General features: G+C 37.0%; 1 protein-coding gene across 2 annotated transcripts in view; it reads right to left on the bottom strand.

Annotated features, from left to right (window-relative positions):
* Positions 1-1,701: 1,701 nt before the first annotated feature.
* The window catches only part of TYK2 (tyrosine kinase 2), a 45,451-nt gene continuing 27,305 nt past the window's right edge, over positions 1,702-19,847 (bottom strand). For both annotated transcript variants that reach the window (XM_026688899.2, XM_026688901.2), the window contains exons 11-24: positions 18,758-18,864; positions 17,688-17,864; positions 16,784-16,871; positions 15,987-16,114; positions 14,816-14,951; positions 13,358-13,509; positions 10,661-10,811; positions 9,848-9,945; positions 8,465-8,657; positions 7,730-7,848; positions 7,292-7,464; positions 6,629-6,746; positions 4,224-4,334; positions 1,702-2,904 (exon numbers count right to left, since the gene is read on the bottom strand). In XM_026688899.2, the coding sequence (XP_026544684.2) occupies positions 2,770-2,904; positions 4,224-4,334; positions 6,629-6,746; positions 7,292-7,464; positions 7,730-7,848; positions 8,465-8,657; positions 9,848-9,945; positions 10,661-10,811; positions 13,358-13,509; positions 14,816-14,951; positions 15,987-16,114; positions 16,784-16,871; positions 17,688-17,864; positions 18,758-18,864 (1,886 nt within the window). In that variant the 3' untranslated portion in view covers positions 1,702-2,769. The remainder of the gene's footprint in view (positions 2,905-4,223; positions 4,335-6,628; positions 6,747-7,291; positions 7,465-7,729; positions 7,849-8,464; positions 8,658-9,847; positions 9,946-10,660; positions 10,812-13,357; positions 13,510-14,815; positions 14,952-15,986; positions 16,115-16,783; positions 16,872-17,687; positions 17,865-18,757; positions 18,865-19,847) is intronic.

The raw sequence follows: 19,847 nt of genomic DNA on the forward strand, positions 1-19,847 counted from the left end.
GTTCACATTTCAGGATGTCTGGCTCAAAATCAGTGACCACCCCATCGTGGTTATCAGGGACGTTTAAGCTCATTCTTGTATAGTTCTTCTGTGTAATTTTGCCACCTCTTCTTAATCTCTTCTGCTTCTGTTAGATCCCTGCCATTTTGGTCCTTTATCATGCCCATCTTTGCATGAAATGTTCCCTTCATATCTCCAATTTTCTAGAAGAGATCTCTGGTCCTCCCTATTCTATTGTTTTCTCCTATTTCTTTGCACTGTTCATTTAAGAAGGCATTCTTAACTCTTCTAGCTATTCTCTGAAATTCTGTATTCAATTGGGTGTATTTTTCTCCTTCTCCCTTGCCTTTCGCTTCTCTTCTTTCCTCAGCTATTTGTAAAGCTTCCTCAGACAGCCATTTTGCTTTCTTGCATTTATTTTTCTTTGGTATGGTTTTAGTTGCTACCTCTTGTACAATGTTGCGAACCTCCATCCCTAGTTCTTCAGGCACTCTGTCTATCATATCTAATTCCTATTTGTCACCTCTACTGTATATTCATCAGGGATATTCATCAGGGTTCATACCTGTGTGGCCTAGTGCTTTTCCCTATTTTCTTCAATTTAAGCCTAAATTTTGCGGTGAGAAGCTCAGATCTGAGCCAGTCAGCTCCTGGTCTTGTTTTTACTGACTGTATAGAACTTCTCCATCTTTGGCTGCAGAGCACATAGTCAATCCGATTTCTGTGTTGACTGTCTGGTAATGTCCATGTGTAAAGTCATCTCTTAGGTTGTTGGAAAAGAGTGTTTGCTATGATTATTCATATTCTCTTGATAAAATTCTACCAGCCTGTGCCTGGCTTCATTTTGTACTCAAGGCCAAACTTGCCTGTTATTCCAGTTATCTTTTGGTTTCCTTCTTTAGCATTCCAAGCCTTCATGATGATAAGAACATCATTTTTTAGTGTTAATTCTAGAAGGTGTTGTAGGGCTTCATAGAACTGGTCAACTTCATCCTTTTCAGCACCAGTGGTTGGGGCATAGACTTGGATTACTGTGATGTTGAATGGATCCAAACTGAGATCATTCTGTCATTTTGAGGATTGTATCCCAGTACCCTGCTTGTTATAACCACATAAATACTTTATTCTGACATTCTTTAGAAATGAAGAGCTGTATGGAAGTCAATGTGACTATGACTAGAATCTCTCTTATAAGGCAACAAGACTGCTCTAAAGTGATACAGGTGAGACAGGCTCATCAATGTTCCACAATCTCAGATTGATAAAACATGGCAAAAATCAACCCCCACTTAGAAAAAGCCAGGAAACCAGAAATACATGTTAGTAATAAATCAATACTAAAAGCATTGAGTGTATTGACTGCAATGCATCAAGATTTATATCATCTAGAGCAGGGTGTCAAACTCGCCAGATCATGTTTCCATCATGTGACATTTCTCAACATTTTTCCCCTTCATGGAGCTGGGGTGGGCATAGCTGTGTGTGACATATCCGGCCTACAGGCCGCCAGTTTAATACCCCTGATCTAGAGCCTGCAGTTTCACTCCCAACAAATTCTGATACACATCAATGAAAGACGAACTTCATTTGAAAGATAATTTGGGGAGAACAACCTGAAGATCCACAATGAAAACAATTGTTTCAATTACTTAGGAAGCAAAATTATAGTACAACAGGGAAAAGAAACCACAATTGTTCTGAGGTTATATGGCAGCTAGTTTTTTTTCCCAGGATTTGGGATTACCAGCTCAGGCCACCTTTATTTTGCTACATAAAGCTTACATGTCAGAAGGTAGCAACTAGTTAGTGACCAAAAGGCATTTCTTGTCTTCATTTTCAATATTTTTTAAGGCCTATAGTTTCTTTCCACCTCCCTTTAAATTCAAAGTTTTTGATTGACAAACATCAGGGGATTGGTTATTTCAAACCACTAATGGTTTGGGAAATGGTTCTCAGCCCCCAAAAAGATACAATTGTTTTATATCATTTTTTAAAAAAGATTCTTGATTCATCCATCTGGGAGACAGTAAGGATTGCTCTTTGGGAACAAAAATCTCTGGAAACATACATTATCAGATATTTACTTCTCCAGCATTAAGTCAACTATGGGTGCTTCTCACTTCACATAGGCAGATGAATGACCCTTAACAAGCAGATGTGCAAATAATGCTATGCTATAGGTGATAAAGAGATGTAAAAAGAGTGACTGAGGAATAAATGCCACGTTAGAAAAATGTATTTCCTTGTAAAGATGCTGCAAATAAAGGCCAGATGCCTTTCATTCTGTTTGGTAAGCAGTTCTATGTGATACAACAGGTTTTTCAAATAGCAAGTCAAAATATTGCATTCCATTTTCAGGGTTCCTTGAATTACAGATTCATACTCTGCATCGGATCATAAGCTCAAGAGTCCATTAAATGCATTAGATACCAACTTCTTTTCCTATACCAGAAAATCTCATAATGAGACTTTACAAATGACTTGCATCCCAGCTGGATGTAACAAAGGACAAAGTTTCTCAAGCAGCTTCTGCCTTTCAGTTAGACAAAGAACTTGGATGGGCTTTTCCTTATGCCCCATCACATTTGATTAAGTGCAAAAAAATTCAGACAATGCAGAGACACTGCGCAGAACAGAAAAAGTCAGAATCCAAGATCACTGTCACTTGGAAGCAACTTTCATGGCACTGTGGCTTTCCAGACATGTAAGCACTAGGACATAGAGTGCAAATAAGACTTTGGTCTTTGGTACAAAATCTCTTCATTCTCATCAACACACACTGAAAACTGAAGGGGCCTGGGTCTTGTACTTTTCATGGAAGGCTTTGAGAATGGGCACTAGGTTTGTAAAGGCTGGACGGAATGAAGCTTCAGATTCCCAACAGTTTTTCATCAGACGATAAATCTGTGGGAAAAGGCACAGATTTAGAAAACCAAAAAGCACAAAAAGAAAGAGAGAGAGGAAAGGAAAGGAAAGGAAAGGAAAGAGAAAGAGAAAGAGAAAGGAAAGGAAGGAAGGAAGGAGAGAGAGAGAGAGAGAAAGAAAGAAAGAAAAGAAAGAAAGAAAAGAAAGAAAGAAAGAAAGAAAGAAAGAAAGAAAGAAAGAAAGAAAGAAAGAAAGAAAGAAAGAAAGAAAGAAAGAAAGAAAGAAAGAAAGAGAAAATTATCCAATATTTATGTGGCATTGCTCTATTGGTAAACCTAACCAGCTCCCCTCCCATCAACTTGTTTTCTAGATTCCAAGCTAGCTGAAAAAAAGGAAAATCACAGATCAATATGTGACAGTGGAGACACTCTCACAGTTACACTGTTCTGCAGTTTCTGCTCTAAAAACCACCACTAATGGGTACATTAGTAATCACTGAGAGATATTTGATATTTCTTAAACTTCCAAATCAGATTATTTGCAGCATTAACTGCTCTGGAATACAAAGACTATGCTTTCTAATCAAACCTAGTGTAGCTGTGCCTATATATTTACACACTTGTTTATAGTAAATTGAGATATATTTAACTTGATATATTGAACGAGATATATTTAATTTAGGGATTATTTTAATTTATATCAGGAAGCATCCTCAAATTACAGTAAACTATCTGAAGGAGTGGGAATATGTTCAGACATTGGCTAATATTATAAATAATTGGAAAATTTATGCCCTAATATTTGTGAAGAAATATGAATTTAAGAATAGAATGCAATACCATTTACCTGAGATTAAGACCCACTGAATTATGGTATTTCTAAGTACAGAATTGCACAGTAAGTAATGCAGCATTACTTGTGGAAACTAAAAAGATTGTAGCAAGGGTATTTATAGAATACTTATAATGTGCTTCTAATGTATCACAGACTTTTCCTTTGCTTACTACTATATATCATTATCTTCTAAAATGTATCCCTGGCATTAGCAACTCACCTTTATCCATTTAAATATTAATTAACAATTCTGATATCTAGCTATCAGAAATGAATTTGCATTACTTACTGTTGGCTCTTTTGACTATTTAAGCTTAGAATGGGAAATGTCTTGCGAATAAATCCTTGATTCCATAATTTTCAATAATATACTGTTTTCTATACCTTTAGGAGATACTACAAAGATGAGCAACATAGTTATCTTAATTTTGTTTGGGAGCTCTGGATGCAGCAAAATGTCAAGATCCCCAGACTACAATTTCTACAACAAAAAGACAATCAAAGGCAAAGGAGCACAGACTCACCTCACAAGGGCAGTCTTTTGGACTGGGCAGCCTTTCCCCTCTGTCCAGCAACTCAATAAGCCGCAGCACTGTCATCTGACCCTGAGTCATTCCAATCATTTCAATAAATCTCTAAAGCAATACGGGAAAATCAGTCAGTGTTTTCATTAGGTAACATGAAGATGGCTCATGCCAAAAGATCCTTTCTTCAAAAAACTTTACAATGAACCTGTACACATTTTTATCTCAGAGGCAACAGATGTTTGAGAAAAATAATTTCAGAAAAATAATTATATTCTAAACATACTGAATGATGGTGCATTCAGTCAGTCAGAAGGATCTGAAAACATACTAAAATAATATTGCATCATGCTACACCATTCCTGTAAATCATGATAACTGAACAATATATGCAATAGCATTGTGTGATGCCATTAGTCCCTAGGCCAGCATGGACTTCAACATCCCTAGGTAAGTGACTATAACTCAATAAGTAGTCAACATAGTCAACACAACAAGTAGTCCTTAATGGTACTACATATACATGGAGGAAAGTAAGCAGTGAGGTACCACAAGGTTCCATCTTAGGCCCAGTACTGTTCAGTATCTTCATAAATGATTTTGATGAGGGAATAGAAGGAGAACTCATCAAATTTGCAGATGATACTACACTGGCAAGGAATAGCCAATACCCAATAGGACAAGTTCAGGATCCAAAAACATCTTGACAGACTTGGACAATGGGCCCTATCCAACAAAATGAAATTTAATGTGGTGAAAAGCAAGGTTTTACACTTGGGCAGGAAAAACCAAAGGTACAAGTATAGATTACGCAAAACCTGGCTCAAAAACAGTAACTGTGAGAGGGCCTTTGGAGTCCTAGTCGACAATCACTTAAACAGGATCCAGCAATGTGCAGCAGCAGCCAAAAATGCTAATATAAGTCTTGGTTGTATACAGAGGCATAAAATCAAAATCATGTGAAGTATTACTACCACTTTAGCCTTTGGTAAGGCCACACCTAGAATACTGCAACCAATTTTGGTTATCACATTACAAAACAGATGTTAAGACTTTGGAAAAAGTACAAAGAAGAGCAACTAAGACGATTAAAGGCCTGGAAACTAACACATGAAGAAAGGCTGCAGGATTTGGGTTCGGCTAGTCTAGAGAAAAGAAGGACTAGGGGTGACATGATAGCAGCATTCCTGTATTTGAGGGGCTGCCACAAAGAGGAGGAGGGTCAATTTATTTTCCAACGCACTAGAGGGCAGGACAAGAAACAATGGATGGAAACTAATTAAGGAGAGAAGCAACTTGAAAGAGAAACTTCCAACAGCGAGGACAATTAACCAGTGGAACAGCTTGCCTTCAGAAGTTGTGGATGCTTCATCACTGGAGGTGTTTAAGAAGACAGTCTTAAACTGGACCGTCACTTGTCTGAAATGGTATAGGGTTTCCTGCTTGAGCAGGTGGGTGGACTAGAAGACCTCCAAGGTCTTTTCCAGCTCTATTCTGATTCAACTAAAGATAACTAAATCTAACCAACATCCTAGATAAGAAAACTACAATCAAAATGGCACAGACAGTCCTCTGAAGTACAGACATAGTAATAAGCAACTTTTGGGGGCCAGGAATATACAGTATATAGAATTTTGAATGCATGTGGTGGGTGCATTTATAAAATGGCTACTGGAGCAGCCTACCCAGGTACAAACATCCAATTACCAGAAACCTATTAAGCTCTCAAAATGTTATCTACAATTCCAATAAGGTTTAAAGATACCACTGTTAAATATAATGCTAGAATCCAATGCTTTGCTTTATTTTTTTATTCTTTTTTTAATCAGGAGGAGCTTATGGGTATCCAGGAAGGAGCCAGAGAACATGGGCACTATGTTGTCTATGCTAAGTCACCTAAATGCATTCAAGCAACAGTTATACTGAATGTTTTGAGATGGTCCTAGGGCTACAATAAAGTGAATCAGAATAATTGAGTTGGAAGGGAGCTTGGTGGTCTTCTAGTCCAACTCCTTGCTCAGATAGGAACCCCTATACTATTTCACACAAATATTTGTCCAATCTCTTCTTAAAAACTTCCAGTATTGGAGTATCCACAACTTCTGGAGACAAGTCGTTCCATTGATTAATTGTTCTAACCGTCAGGAAATTTCTCCTAAGTTCTAGGTTGCTTCTCTCCTTGATTAGTTTCCACCCATGGCTTCTTGTCCTGCCTTCAGGTGCTTTGGAGAATAGCCTGACTCCCTCTTCTTTGTGGCAGCCCCTGAGATATTGGAACACTGCTGTCATATCATCCTAGTCCTTCTTGTCATTAAAGTAGACATACCCAATTCCTGCAACGATTCTTCATAGCTGCTGTGGCTTGTTGCTGCTAAATAAATGTTATGGATATTACTTTTACTCACTTGTGGAGGGCTCTGACTTGAATCACACCGTGTCAACAGTTCATATAAAGTCACTCCAAAGGACCAGACATCAGAAGCATAATAGAATTTACACTCCTTAAGGCATTCCACAGCATACCTATATAAATAGCAATAAAGAGCTGACAAACTACATCTTAATTAGAGTGAAGTTCATCTAGCTCCTTTTACAGTAGTCCTTTGCTGTAAAAGACTGCTCCCTTGAATAGCAGTCAAATGGCTTTGAAAATTGCCAAATGAGGCATTTGCAACTCATTTTTAAGATACTGTAAGACTGCAATCCTTCTTTTCCAAAGCACTCTTCTATATAAAAGAATGCAGTTATCATCATTCACTCTAATTATTGAAAACAAGATACAATAGTCGACTGCTTCCAGGAAAGTTGGGAATGTTATCCCCTCCAACTTCCACAAAAGAATATCAGAATTAAACCACACTAAATTGTTTGAAATCTTCATTTTAGATTTTACCTTTTTCCTCTCAGCACTTAGACAGGTAAATACTGTTTTAAGACTACTACCTTTTCTCCATGATTATGATTAAGATCTTGCTTTCCACAGATATAATGCCTGTATGAATGAGTTATAGTGCAGTCAGTTCTCTCAAGTATCAAAAATCCATAAAATAGTGCAATTGTTTACATACCAGAAAACGGGGCTGTCTCCATCTTCACAGACACGATAATATTCATGTCCTTCAGGGATGGCTTTGGCAAGACCAAAGTCTCCAATCTTTACTACATTCTCATTCTCTAGGAGCACATTTCTAGCTGCTAGGTCTCTATGGATATAGTGCAAGGAGTGGAGATAAGCCATTCCCTGCAGAGAAAATAGAGCCACCTTACATTCTTCAATCAGATGCCAAAGCAATCAATAGCTATGTATATACCCAAAGTCAGAACTGGCAATCCTGAATTTCATGTATCCTATTCCTTTTATAAAAATAAAAAAAATTCCCAGCATTAAGGAACAATTATGTAAACAATTCATTTTGCTTTATCTATTGGAACTATGATCCAAGAAAAAGGCATTCCCTCAGTCGAGAACCACACAAATGTTGTATCCAACACTGACAAGACTTTACCTCACAAATCTGTTGGGCAAAAAGGAGAATGTGGGCCAAGCTGACATTGTGCTTGGGAAGATAATCCCTCAGACTTCCCAGTGGCACATATTCCATGATAAGCTGTACAATTCTTTCTCCTGGAATTGAAAAATGCAAGAAATATTAGCTAAAAAAATATAATTGCTTCCCCTAATTTTTTTTGTCTTTAAAACACCTGGTTTAAACCCTGCAGACCACATTTGATCGTCAGTATCTTTTGGGCAGTTCATCAGGTCTACTTGCAATATTCATTTCTCCCCCCCTGCTGATTCTGCATACTTTCTGTTGCCACATGAAGGCTTTTGTCTTGCTACCAATATACCTGACACTCCAGAGAATCTATAATAATTTGGCAGATTTAGCAATTGTCTTTCTGAGAAATTTGTCTTCAAGACGATCTACTGGTAGCTATTAGTAGAAACAATGGAATGGACTGGTTGAAGGAGAAAGTGTAAGGGTGAAAAAAATGGTTGAATAAATGGGCAGAAAGTGTAGTTTGCATGTACAGGATATATTGTCTGCTCATATGGGTATGCAACCTAAAAATGTTGCCCAATATGCAAGTTAAAATTATAGGGGCTATTTCAAAAATCACGCCTATGATGAAGCCAGGATACAAACTGGGAGCTCTTGGGACAAGTTCTGTAAGTAGCATGCTTATGCTAAGCTATCCACCATCTTGCTCCTGCAGGAGCTACTCAACAGATTCCATACCTTGCTCGCTGCAGCAGCCTTTGTATTTTACAATATTCTCATGGTAGAGTGTCTTCAAGATCTCAATCTCCTTTTTCCAACTAGTCAAGAGCTGCTGGCTGCAACCTGATTTCAATGACTTCACTGCTACCATCTCACCAGTGCCATCATTGGCAGGATCATAACAATACAGGCTCACTTTACCAAAGTGCCCCTAATAGAATGAGAGGGAGAAAGAAACAAGGTAAGGATTTTGAATTTCAAAAGACAAATGCCAAACTATATTTTTTTGGGAACATTTGCTGTAACTGTCAGGATGTACAGAACAGCTTTTGGAAGGAACCAATCTTAATCATCTCAGAACAATCCCTTGTTACATACAAGTCAATATTTCACTCAGTTGTTGTTATGCTGTGAAAAGAAAACATTCACTTTCACAATCAAGTCTAAATAGTATTTATTTTTCTCCATTATTGAATCTTTCTATGACTGAAGTTAATCTCTGTTTGTGATCCTATTTCACAGTTCATGTGGCTGATACATAAGCAAAATAGGCTCAATCAGCAAAGTAAGATCATTATTTGAAATTGGCAAAACCATGGAGCAAATATTGAATTGAAGCCAATTGGCTTCAATTGGATGTGTTGAATGGGTATGTTGCACATGACTTGTTAAAAATGAAAATATAGTTTCATATTTAACTCAACACAGGTTGATAATTTTGGAAACTATAATTTGGCGTGATAAGTAAAATAATAAAATTATGTTTCATAATTAACAAATAAAAAAACAAAAGCCAGGATTTGTTGTAGGTTTATGAACTATAGATCTGTTTCATAACCAATGAACCTTTCATTGAGCCCTATAATGTATAATCATAGTAAAACCTCACTTTAACAGATTAACTGTTGGTGGGAAGTGTCTATTATGCTTCAGAAATCAATAAAGCAGAGGATATACAATTGTGATAATACAAATGGCACCAATTACATCTTTGTTTCATTAGTGTAATGATACTAATGTAAGGACCCAGACACTAGTATGAAAACCCAGATTGTTGAGGGCAATATGCTGACTCTGTAAAACTGCTTAGAGAGGGCTGTAAAGCATTTTTATGAAGCAGTATATAAGTCTAAGTGCTATTGCTATCATTACAAAAATGGGAAAAATGGATGCAAATGATATAATTTGGAGCATTCACAACTACATCATTTTGTATACTATGGCATTATCTGCACACACATAATGTAAAATACAATCTGACCCATTGCATGCAAAGTTCATAGGTCTGAGATCTATACAATTGAATTTCATTGAACTGAACTAGACAAAATAGTATTAAGCTCTTACTTTTTAAGAATGGAGGAAGAAAATAAGTTGTTATTCCTAACAAAAGCAATTTACCTCACCCAGATCTCGAATCTTTTTCAGGTAGCGCTTCTGAAAGACAGTAGGATCTGATACAGGGAACGCAGGATTCACAGAGCTAATGTCAAGAGGATCTGGAAAATAAGAAGGAAGATGTAGCGGATATACAATGGCTAGAAGGAAAGAAACTTACAAAGCACTCTCAGGAAGCCTACAGCATACAGATCAGAAGAGGCTTTTAGTGGAGTTTAGTACTGAAGGATTTTTCTAATTTTCTAATTTCTAATTCTATTTCATAATTTTCTATTCTCTCTGAGCCAAACAAATTTCTAGATTAGACTAAACATTGTACAATCTCTTTCTTCTAGTTTTTATTGTTAGGGCTAACGTTTATTTTCTCTCTCGCTGGTATTGCAATTTAAGCAGTTGTAATCAGGCCACAAATTGAATGTCTGCTTATCCTCATAGCATCTTAATTGAGCCTGCTTTACAGTTGTCCTTTTGTATCCACAAAAGGGAGTGAGAGAACACCATTATGTTACACAAGACAGAGATTGCTCTCATTTTTTGCAACCTTTGGAGCATCTACCCACCATGCTGTCAGTATTCAGTGATATGCTTGTAATTTTGTTTAAATGAACAAAAACATATACTGTTACTGCTAACCATAATACACCTAATTTTCCTTTTTCAAAAATCACCCCCACAAGTTGGAGCACAACTCCTCTGGGAATCCATTGTCATGAGCCCAATGGATCCCATTATTTTAGCATAACCCTGGCATGCAGAAAGGTTGCTGTCATATGGCTAACAAAATGCTGTTATCCAAGAGTTCTTTGGGATTTTTACTATGTGGCTGCAGTTGAGTGAGGTCTCGTAAGATAGTCCGGAAAGAGGGTCGCTCTCCAGGAGCATAGTTTAGGCACTGGCTGATTAGGGTAGCTAGTTCTTTGAAGGATGGCTCTGGAAGATGATGCTTCTTCTCATAAAAACGTTCTTTCTGCAGAAAAAAAAAATAGAAGTCTGTGACTGGTGAAATGAAATTAGATTAAACATAGAAAATCCACTGACATTTCTTTTGTAATAAGTTATTTCTGGTCTTCACTATATGCCAAACAGCTTTCAAAGGGGAACTAGAAGCCTAATGATTACAGTTAGGTTTTAAAGTTAGTCATAAAAATCTCCTTGGTATCCAGTCTTGGATTCCTATTTCTATCACTCCTCTTCTATTATTTCTGTTAGTACATTTTAAAAATACCTTAGGAAGCTATTCCATTCCAATAATTTACCTGGAAATGGGGTGCAAATTATGTTATTGTTACTTTGCCCTTTCAGACTTTTCAGGAGCCAATGAACATACAGTAATTTCTCCAGGATGGTCTATCAGTAACTTTTTAAATTTCTTCAAAATTCATGATTGTGCCATCAATGACTGTGCCTAGCCACTTTGTCCTCTGTCAGCTCTTTTGTGATTGCCTTCAGTTCTTCAAGCATCAGGTTTTTCTTCATTGATTCTTATCTTTACATTATGTGCCCCCAGGGGTGGGATTCAGTTGGTTCCGGCGAACCGAATGTTAATTTTTACATCCAGTTTGGTGAACTGGTAGTTCTGAAGACCGCCCCAACTCGCCCCTCCCAGGAGTCCCCATGCGCCAGGTTCTGGCTCCCAGGTAAGTGCAGGGAGGCTTCCTAGGCACAAAACAGGTGGGTGCAAAGAAAGAAAGAAAGATGAAAGAAAGAAAGAAAGAAAGAAAGAAAGAAAGAAAGAAAGAAAGAAAGAAAGAAAGAAAGAAAGAAAGAAAGAAAGAAAGAAAGAGGGATGGGAGAAAGAAAGGAAGGAGAGAGAAAGAAAGAAAGAAAGAAAGAAAGAAAGAAAGAAAGAAAGAAAGAAGAAAGAAAGAAAGAAAGAAAGAAAGAAGAAAGAAAGAAAGAAAGAAAGAAAGAAAGAAAGAAAGAAAGAAAGAAAGAAGGAAGGAAGGAAGGAAGGAAGGAAGGAAGGAAGGAAGGAAGGAAGGAAGGAGAGAGAGAGAGAGAAAGAAAGGGAGGGAAGGGAGGGAGAATGAAAGAGGGAGGGAAGGAAGGAAGAAAGAAAGAAAAGGGAAGGGAGAAAGAAAGAGAAACAAAGAAAGAGGGAGGGAAGGAAGAAAGAGGGAAGGGAAAGTGAATGAAATATGGATGGATGGACAGATGGATAGAAGGAGGGAGGGAGGATGGGAAGGAAAAAGGAGAGGAAGGAAGGACCACAACCCCTGGTACTAGACGCAGCTTCAGAGGATGCTTTGAAACAGCACAGCAATCCAGGGCTGGAAAGGACCTCGGAGGTCATCTAGTCCAAGCCCCTGCTCCAAGAGCATTGTTAAAGTGAGTTTCTCTCTTTTGACCCACCCAGTCACATGACCACCTAGCCACACCCAGCCAGTTGCATGACCAAGCCACGCCCACAGAACCAGTTGTTAAAAAATTTGAATCCCACCCGTGTGCCCCAAATATTTAAGCTTTAGCTTTATTATCAGTGTTTCTGTATGTAGACTAACATTGAATAAATGGTTCTTTTGCAGTCCAAGATAATATATCCACCATATTTTTCTCCAGCACCATTATTCAATTTCTTCTGTGTTCTGATGGTCAAGTTTTCATAGAAAATCATAGCCTTGACACTATGTACCTGTGACATCTGAGTGATGTAGCTACACTTTCAGATTTTGTCTAGCACTATCATATTTCTCAAAAGTAGTAGATATTTGTTTCATAGCTACATGACTATCCATATACATTTTTGAGTCTAAGAAGATAAAGTTGTTAGTACTTCAACTTCTCCAGCTATTAGCATTAAGCTAGGATTTATTGCTGATTTGGTTTTTATTTGTTTTATTACAGCTTGTGCACTTTCTTCTTTCATCTACAAGAAGAGATTCTTCAAGTTATCCATCACTTTCAGCCATCAAAGTACTATCATCAACATATCTGAGGTTAATGCTTCCCAACAATTTTAATTAACATATTTCTTCTTGTTCTTACTTCTACCTAATAGCTACAATATAATTAAAGCAGCAATTCTACATCCTTTTTTGGAAATATGTAAAGCGGAACTCAGTGAAATATTTCTATATTTTATTCAATCACTTTAATTTCACCAAACTTATAAAGTAGATTTTTCTGCATATCTAGATGAAATGGTCTATTTTTCAACAGTGATGTGAATGTTTTAGAGTTTAAAGCATAATTTTTAAAAAATGATTTTCATGTCAAAATGTGTTTATGCCTAAAGATCTTTCTAGCTTCCAATCATATTAGTTCCACAGTTAATATACTTTATGTATTCTTATCACAGAATGTATTATTTAATGCAATAATACAGTTATGCATTTATAAACAAATGCTAATATCACTATAAACTAATAAAAAAAGCAGCCCAGTATTCCTATGGAAAAAGTTTTCAGTGATGTTATTATTCTTAAGGTGGGACTAGATCCACCCTTTTCTATAAGAAACCAACCCTGAAGTCTGCAGCAATATAATGAAAAGAAAAGCAGAGGAAGACACTACCTCAGAAGGAGTGCGTTCTTTTAGTGGCACATCTGCATCAAAACATATTTCCAGCAGTGTGGTCCCAAAACTCCATTTGTCAGCTGCTGTGCTAAGGTTGTTTACATCTTTGATACACTCTGGAGCAATCCATGGGATCCGGTCAACCCTTTCTTTACAGAGAAAAAAATCAAAGATTAGGAATTGCTGGACAGAGAACAGAAATTACGCAAAATCTAGTAAATAGATTGATTAGAGTCAAGATAAGAAAGGTAAATTAAATATTTATTCAGATAGTGGCATGCAGGCTATCATGTGAGCATGACACATAGAGATCTATCTATAATTTTTTCCCTTAAAATTGTGGGCATAACAAGTGTTTTAACCTCATTTTCTACAAGTATAGTCCCCTTTAAAAAAACCAGCAAACAAATGTATCCCTCCTTAAATAATCCACACTACTTTGAAATATGGAAATATTGTCTTGTAGCAAGGGTTGGGTCTGCTGAATTATTTCACCAGCAGAAAAAATAGCTTTGCACTCATAAAACTTTATAGCAAGTTGGATGTCCAAAGGCCATTCTTAATGTTCTTTGGAAGACTGAAGGCCATAAAAAAATGAGGTCACATTATATATTAGGGTGGTGGAGAAAATAAGTTTCTGAGTTGGCATTTGGTAGTTTTCTTTGTTTTTCAATTATATGTACAGTATATTTGGTGGTAATTATAATACATATATAATTATATGTATATTTTAGGGCTTTAACTGTGATTTTTATCTATTCCCCACTTCAAATCACAGGAAAGTCTCTCATCAATTCTCATCAATGCAGACCACAGATCATCTTGAGGGCCACAAAAATGCAACTCAGAGATTGCCATCTCTGCTTTACAATATCGGCTGAATAACTTGGACAGTTTCTCGCCAAAGTAGGATTTACACCTATATTTTCCAAGGTAATGAATGTCAGTTTCAGCAGTACATATAAGAAGAATGTTTTTCCAAAGAAAAATTATGTAATGCTTATAGAAACTAGTATGGTAGGAAGAAGGCCAAGTTAGAAAACATTTATAAAGTACAATCTAACATGAATGAGACGTTGTGTTAAAAATGTTCCTGAAAGGCTTTTCAGGAACTGTGAGAATATCAGGACAGACTTTTCTAATGCACATTCTGCCTTTGCAGAAGATTGGGAATGCAGCATAAGGTCCATTTGGAGTCCACTTTGCTTCTGATAGAATAAGGCAGTTACTATCACTACAAATACAAGATCATCTATTAAAAAACCTTCATCCAAGAAGGTCCAAATGCATACAAGCACGCATTTTAAGCAATTTATATTGATTGATTTGATATGCTTTCACAGAATCCTTCTATTCAAGCTTGCTAATATAATACATTCAGCTTGATCACCTCTATGTACCTCAAATGACCACAAACGTGAAGAGGAAACTACTTTCCAAATATTAACAGCTTACCTTCTTGGGAAAGCACAGTGAAGCTGACTCCTGGGTCACTGAGCTTAATGAAGGGCAGCAAGCCATCTTCCAAACCTTTCCTGGCCAACAGGATGTTTTTGGCACATACATTGCCATGTACTAGGTTTTTATCTTCCTACATAAACAAACACAATGGTAGATTGTGACATACTATATTTAACGTGTGTCAGGAAAAAAAGTTCTGCTCTTTTGAAAAAAGATTCCCGTACAAGCTAATCTAGTCATTTTTGCATTGTGCTTCAGTTTTCTCAAAAGAGAGCTGTTAAATAGAAAATTTACAAATTCAATAAACAAAAAACCATATTTATTGTTCCTTAACCAAAACTCCCTATAAACACAATATTTATTCATCACATGTATAAACCACCTAACTCATTAAGACTATGAGCAGAATACAACTTAAATGCAACATGCACTACAATAAAATAACAGGGTGGGAGACACTGATAAAATCCACCACCCACCTCAAGGGCACATACTATTTAGCACCTGTGAAAGGATCCAGGCTTTCAAGGATTGTTTAAAAGGTAGGAGGGTTAGAACAACTTGAACATCTGGGGAAGTACTGTTCCAACAGAGAACACATGCTTACATGAATCCCATCAGATGGTACTGCTTTAAGGATGGAACCTGGAGAAGGTCCACTCTATCAGATCTTACTAGATGGGCAAAACAATGGGTCCCAAAATATATAAACCCTATTTACTAGCTGTTCCTCTTCTTCTCTAGGAATATAACCTGCCCTATAGGTATTGTTTCCTTGTTGGTTCTTCAAGCTGAGAATCACAGGAAATCGTATTGCAATTCTGTCCCTCGAGGTGATGCTTTGAAGTGTATGGATGCGTGTTTGTGGTTGTCTACAACCTTTAAAGCAGTTGTGTCTTTTCTTGGAATCATTGGGGTATAAAGCACCTTTTCAGAATCTAATCCAAAATACTTCTGATCAATATCCATACTAAATTACAATTCCAAAGAGTTCAAATTCAAGGGCTGGTAATTAAAAATATGTATAAGAAAAAGAATCCTACAATTCTACCATTTGGGCCACTGTGCATAACTCCAATAAAAACTGAGAATGGAGATCATCCAAAATGACATCCAAACTTTTCAAGGAGACCCACCCACTGCAAATCCCAACCAACAGACTTACAAGGTAACTGAGGGCACTAGCTAATTGTGTTGCAATAGTGAATTTCCAGCCTACTGTTATCCGGCCTTTGTTATTGCGCAAAAAGACATCCAGGGGACCATGCTCAATAAATTCTTCCACCATTATATCTGAAAACCAAACAAGAAGTAGGAATTAAAAATATGAAGCAAACAAATGGATTAGCATCTTTGCTCTACAGCAACAGGTGTTAATATTAGCTACAAAATATGAGCAGATAGGAATGGACTATTTTCATATACTTAAAATAGATGTAAGACGGGGTGCACACACTCAGGGCCACATGCACCTGAAACTTCTTTTCTGCAGTTTCTAGAACCACTATTTCTCATCATTTTGAGATATAAATTAAGTCAAATCATTGGTGTAAGACCTACAAAAACTTGTTTAAAATTAAGAACTTCCTATGTGAAAAAGGAGGAAAAATAAATCCCACTCATTTAGCACAATAGTCCAATTCCTTGTGGCTTCTGAATATCTCAGAAATATTAAGTGTACTTCTTAGCTATCAAAAACTAAACTAAACTAAAATAGCCGCAGAAGAAAAATAACCTATTGGTTAGAAATTGGACAATCCTGTCAAAATATAGTTGGTATGATTTAACACATTTTTCTGCTAGACACAAAAGGAGATAAAACAGTATTAAGCAAGTCAGAATCAAAAGTGATGCAAAGATACATCTTTAAGTCTGTGGGTAGTTGAGGAAACAGAATAAATATATTTGAAAGAAGCAGACAACACATGTATGGACCTTGCAAAGGATACAATTAATACTCACTCTCTGAACCCCATACACAAACCCCATGAACAAAGGCTAAGTGGATATGGGACACCTGGCTCATCAGGCTGGCTGTTTCAAAGAATGCCTGCAGAGAAGAAAGGAAAGGCGTGACATCCAGATCACTGTCCAAGGAACATAGCAAGAGCAGTCTAATCCAGCCATGGGCTCCTAAATTACCAATTAGTTCTCAGCCTAAAGATGGAGCATCTGTTGTTATAAAGCAATAGTTAATTTCTTATTCATTATTTTGTTTTTCTCCACAAGAACAATAGGTTCATTTTAAAATATAGGCTAAATAAGCTTTCCTAACCAAAAAAAACTTTCTCAAGTCCTTGTTCAGATGTAATTTTATTTCTCCTGCTTATTTTTAAAACAATATTATATATCATTTAGAGACATAAGAGTTTAAGTATAAGGGAATAAGATGTTAGAAATGCTGGTAGCTTATGTTGGTAGGTAAATAGCCTTGGTTTAGTTAAAAATGACATACATCTTAAGAATATAGAACTAGTTTTCCATCATTGGCCTGAATTAAGCTGCCAAACTGAAAAGTCATGAGTGGTATCAACATCAACACAAAGAAGGCTGCTGCTCAGCAGTTGTCTCCTGACAAGCTGGATCAAAACCCAAAGGCCTGATTCAGGCATTTCCCACAATGCTCAATGCTAACAGTCTTTGGAGCATTGCTCTTCAGCACTGAAGAGCATTAAACATTGCTCTTCAGCAGATAGCAGATAAATAGAATATTCCCACAAGATTTACTAATGTCCTGCCCCCCTTCCCCTCAAGATGGCACGTCGAATGGCAGGAGGATTTGTCTCGCCAGCTGATGATATTTCTCTGCCAAAGTTGGTTTTTCTAATTTACTAAAGCCCCACTCCTAACATGTATTTCTACTCACCAGAGCAATGTCTCTATGACTTGGGTCCAACATCTTGAGTACCACATGCATCTCACAGCTATTGTTATTCTGCTCAGTAGAAAAATACTCTGCCTCATCATCACTGTTCATCCCACTGCATACATGAAGTACACCATCATAAATATTGGTTCGTGTTCCTTGTCCCAAGTGTGCTCTCTGATGGAGAACAATTCACCAGTGTTAGTTAAACCACTTTCCCTTGCAACAAAAAAGCTACTCAATCTTTCAATTCCACACTGAGCCAGAACTGATTCATAATTATTTGAAAAACAATAAATTCAAAATCCTACCTGTGTCTGCCAAAGGTTTTTTTAAAACAAGATAGAAATCTCCATTGTCAAGCATTCATCTTGCTTTACCCAAATCTTTACTCAAAGTCTCCTTCCAAAGCCCCAGAAATAAAAGTAAATTGGATCTATTAGTAATCTAAGCCATAATTTGTATTTGTTAATATTACTTCTGAAACTGGCAAACAATGCTAGATCCGTTTTGGCTGTTATCCTTACAAATGCAGCCTTTTATCTTCTGATGCAGTGGTGGCTAACCTTTTTGGGCTTCTGTGCCAAAAACTGCACATGCATTAGTGCGCGCGTGCAGTCGTGCCAGCACCCAGAATGCAATGCATGCCCCCCCCACTCCCCCCACTTGCATGTGCACGCAATCACCACCCCCTTACCTGCATTGCGCCTCACAGCTGATTTTTTGGCTGGTTTGAGGCCTTTTTCGGCCTCTCAGAGTCTTGGAAAAAGCCTTTGTAAGGCTTTTCAGGACGAATAATATGCCCATTTCATCACTTCCGATATTACAGGAAGTGACGAAATGGGCCTATTCATCCTGAAAAGCCTTGCAGAAGCTTTTTCCAAGCCTCTGGGAGACCGGAAAAGGCCTCAAACTAGCAGAAAAATCAGCTGTAAGGCACGCGCATGCATAGTGAGGTAAGTTTGCCTGCGGCACGCATGCCAGCACAAATGGCTCTGCTTGCCACTTATGGCACGCGTGCCATAGGTTCGTCATCACGGTTCTAATATATACAAGCTAACTCTGCTAACCTGTGTAATCTCATTCTTCCGAATCTGATGAAAACTCAGCTGAGTTAAATTCAGAATCTGCCTTGTGCTGTCTTTCACTTTTCGTGTGATGAGCAAGTCTGAGATCTCTGTAGAACATAAATAGTCCAAAAGTTCTGATTAAGAAATTACACTAAAACAATAGCACAAAATCAGAACATTTATAAGGAAACATTTAGCAATTTTATTCATTCCCAGAAAATAATTAGCATGGATGGCAATTGTTTAATACTACCAAGGAAAATATGTTTCCTAGAAACAGCACTTAATTTTAAAAATGTACAATGCAGATGTTATAAAAATTATTCCTGAAAGTATTCAATCAACAATTCTTCCTGAAACTCACTATTTCTAACAACACGTTAATGTCCAACAGTACATTTTGCTAGATACTAGTTCTGGCAACTTTGTCCTCCCTTAATAGCATATGTGCTTGCCAAGGCAATCTAGACCATTTCACAGTTTCTCCTCCAACTACCATTACAAATGAAGCTGTGGGCTGTGCTTGGATACAATGGAGTTAATATTCTAAGACTTGGCCTAATCTATGAAATGCCCATTCTAGGAAATACATCTTGTATTCATGCTCATCTATTTTGATAAGAGTTTTTATCAGCTAGATTTAATTTTAAATGCCTGCACTACAAAACAATAGAGGCTATTATGTTATATATTTATATTTTCATTCTTTTTCTTGAGGTCTTTACTATCAGAATTATTATCTTTATTTATTAATTTATAACATATGTATAGCTGCCCATCTCGTATAGTTACTCTTGATAGTATACACAACAAAACCATCAAACTAATAAAACCATTAAAATAACCAATTTAAACACCAAAATTAAAAAATAGAATAGTGGCAAAACATGCAAAGAGAACATTCAATTAATTGTCATATGGCCATCTAGTAGGTTCCACTTTATCATGGGATTCCCAGGCTAATTGACATAATGTTTTAATCTCTTTCCTTCCTTCTTTCCTTCCTTCCTTCCTTCCTTCCTCCCCCCTTCCGTTTTCCTCCATCGTTCTTTATGCAACTATCCTACTATGCAACTATCCTACTCAGAAT

The sequence above is a fragment of the Notechis scutatus genome, chromosome 2, assembly GCF_049901735.1.
Source record: "Notechis scutatus isolate UNSWTSFEM ecotype Mainland chromosome 2, rNotScu1.2, whole genome shotgun sequence".
NCBI lineage: Eukaryota > Metazoa > Chordata > Lepidosauria > Squamata > Elapidae > Notechis > Notechis scutatus.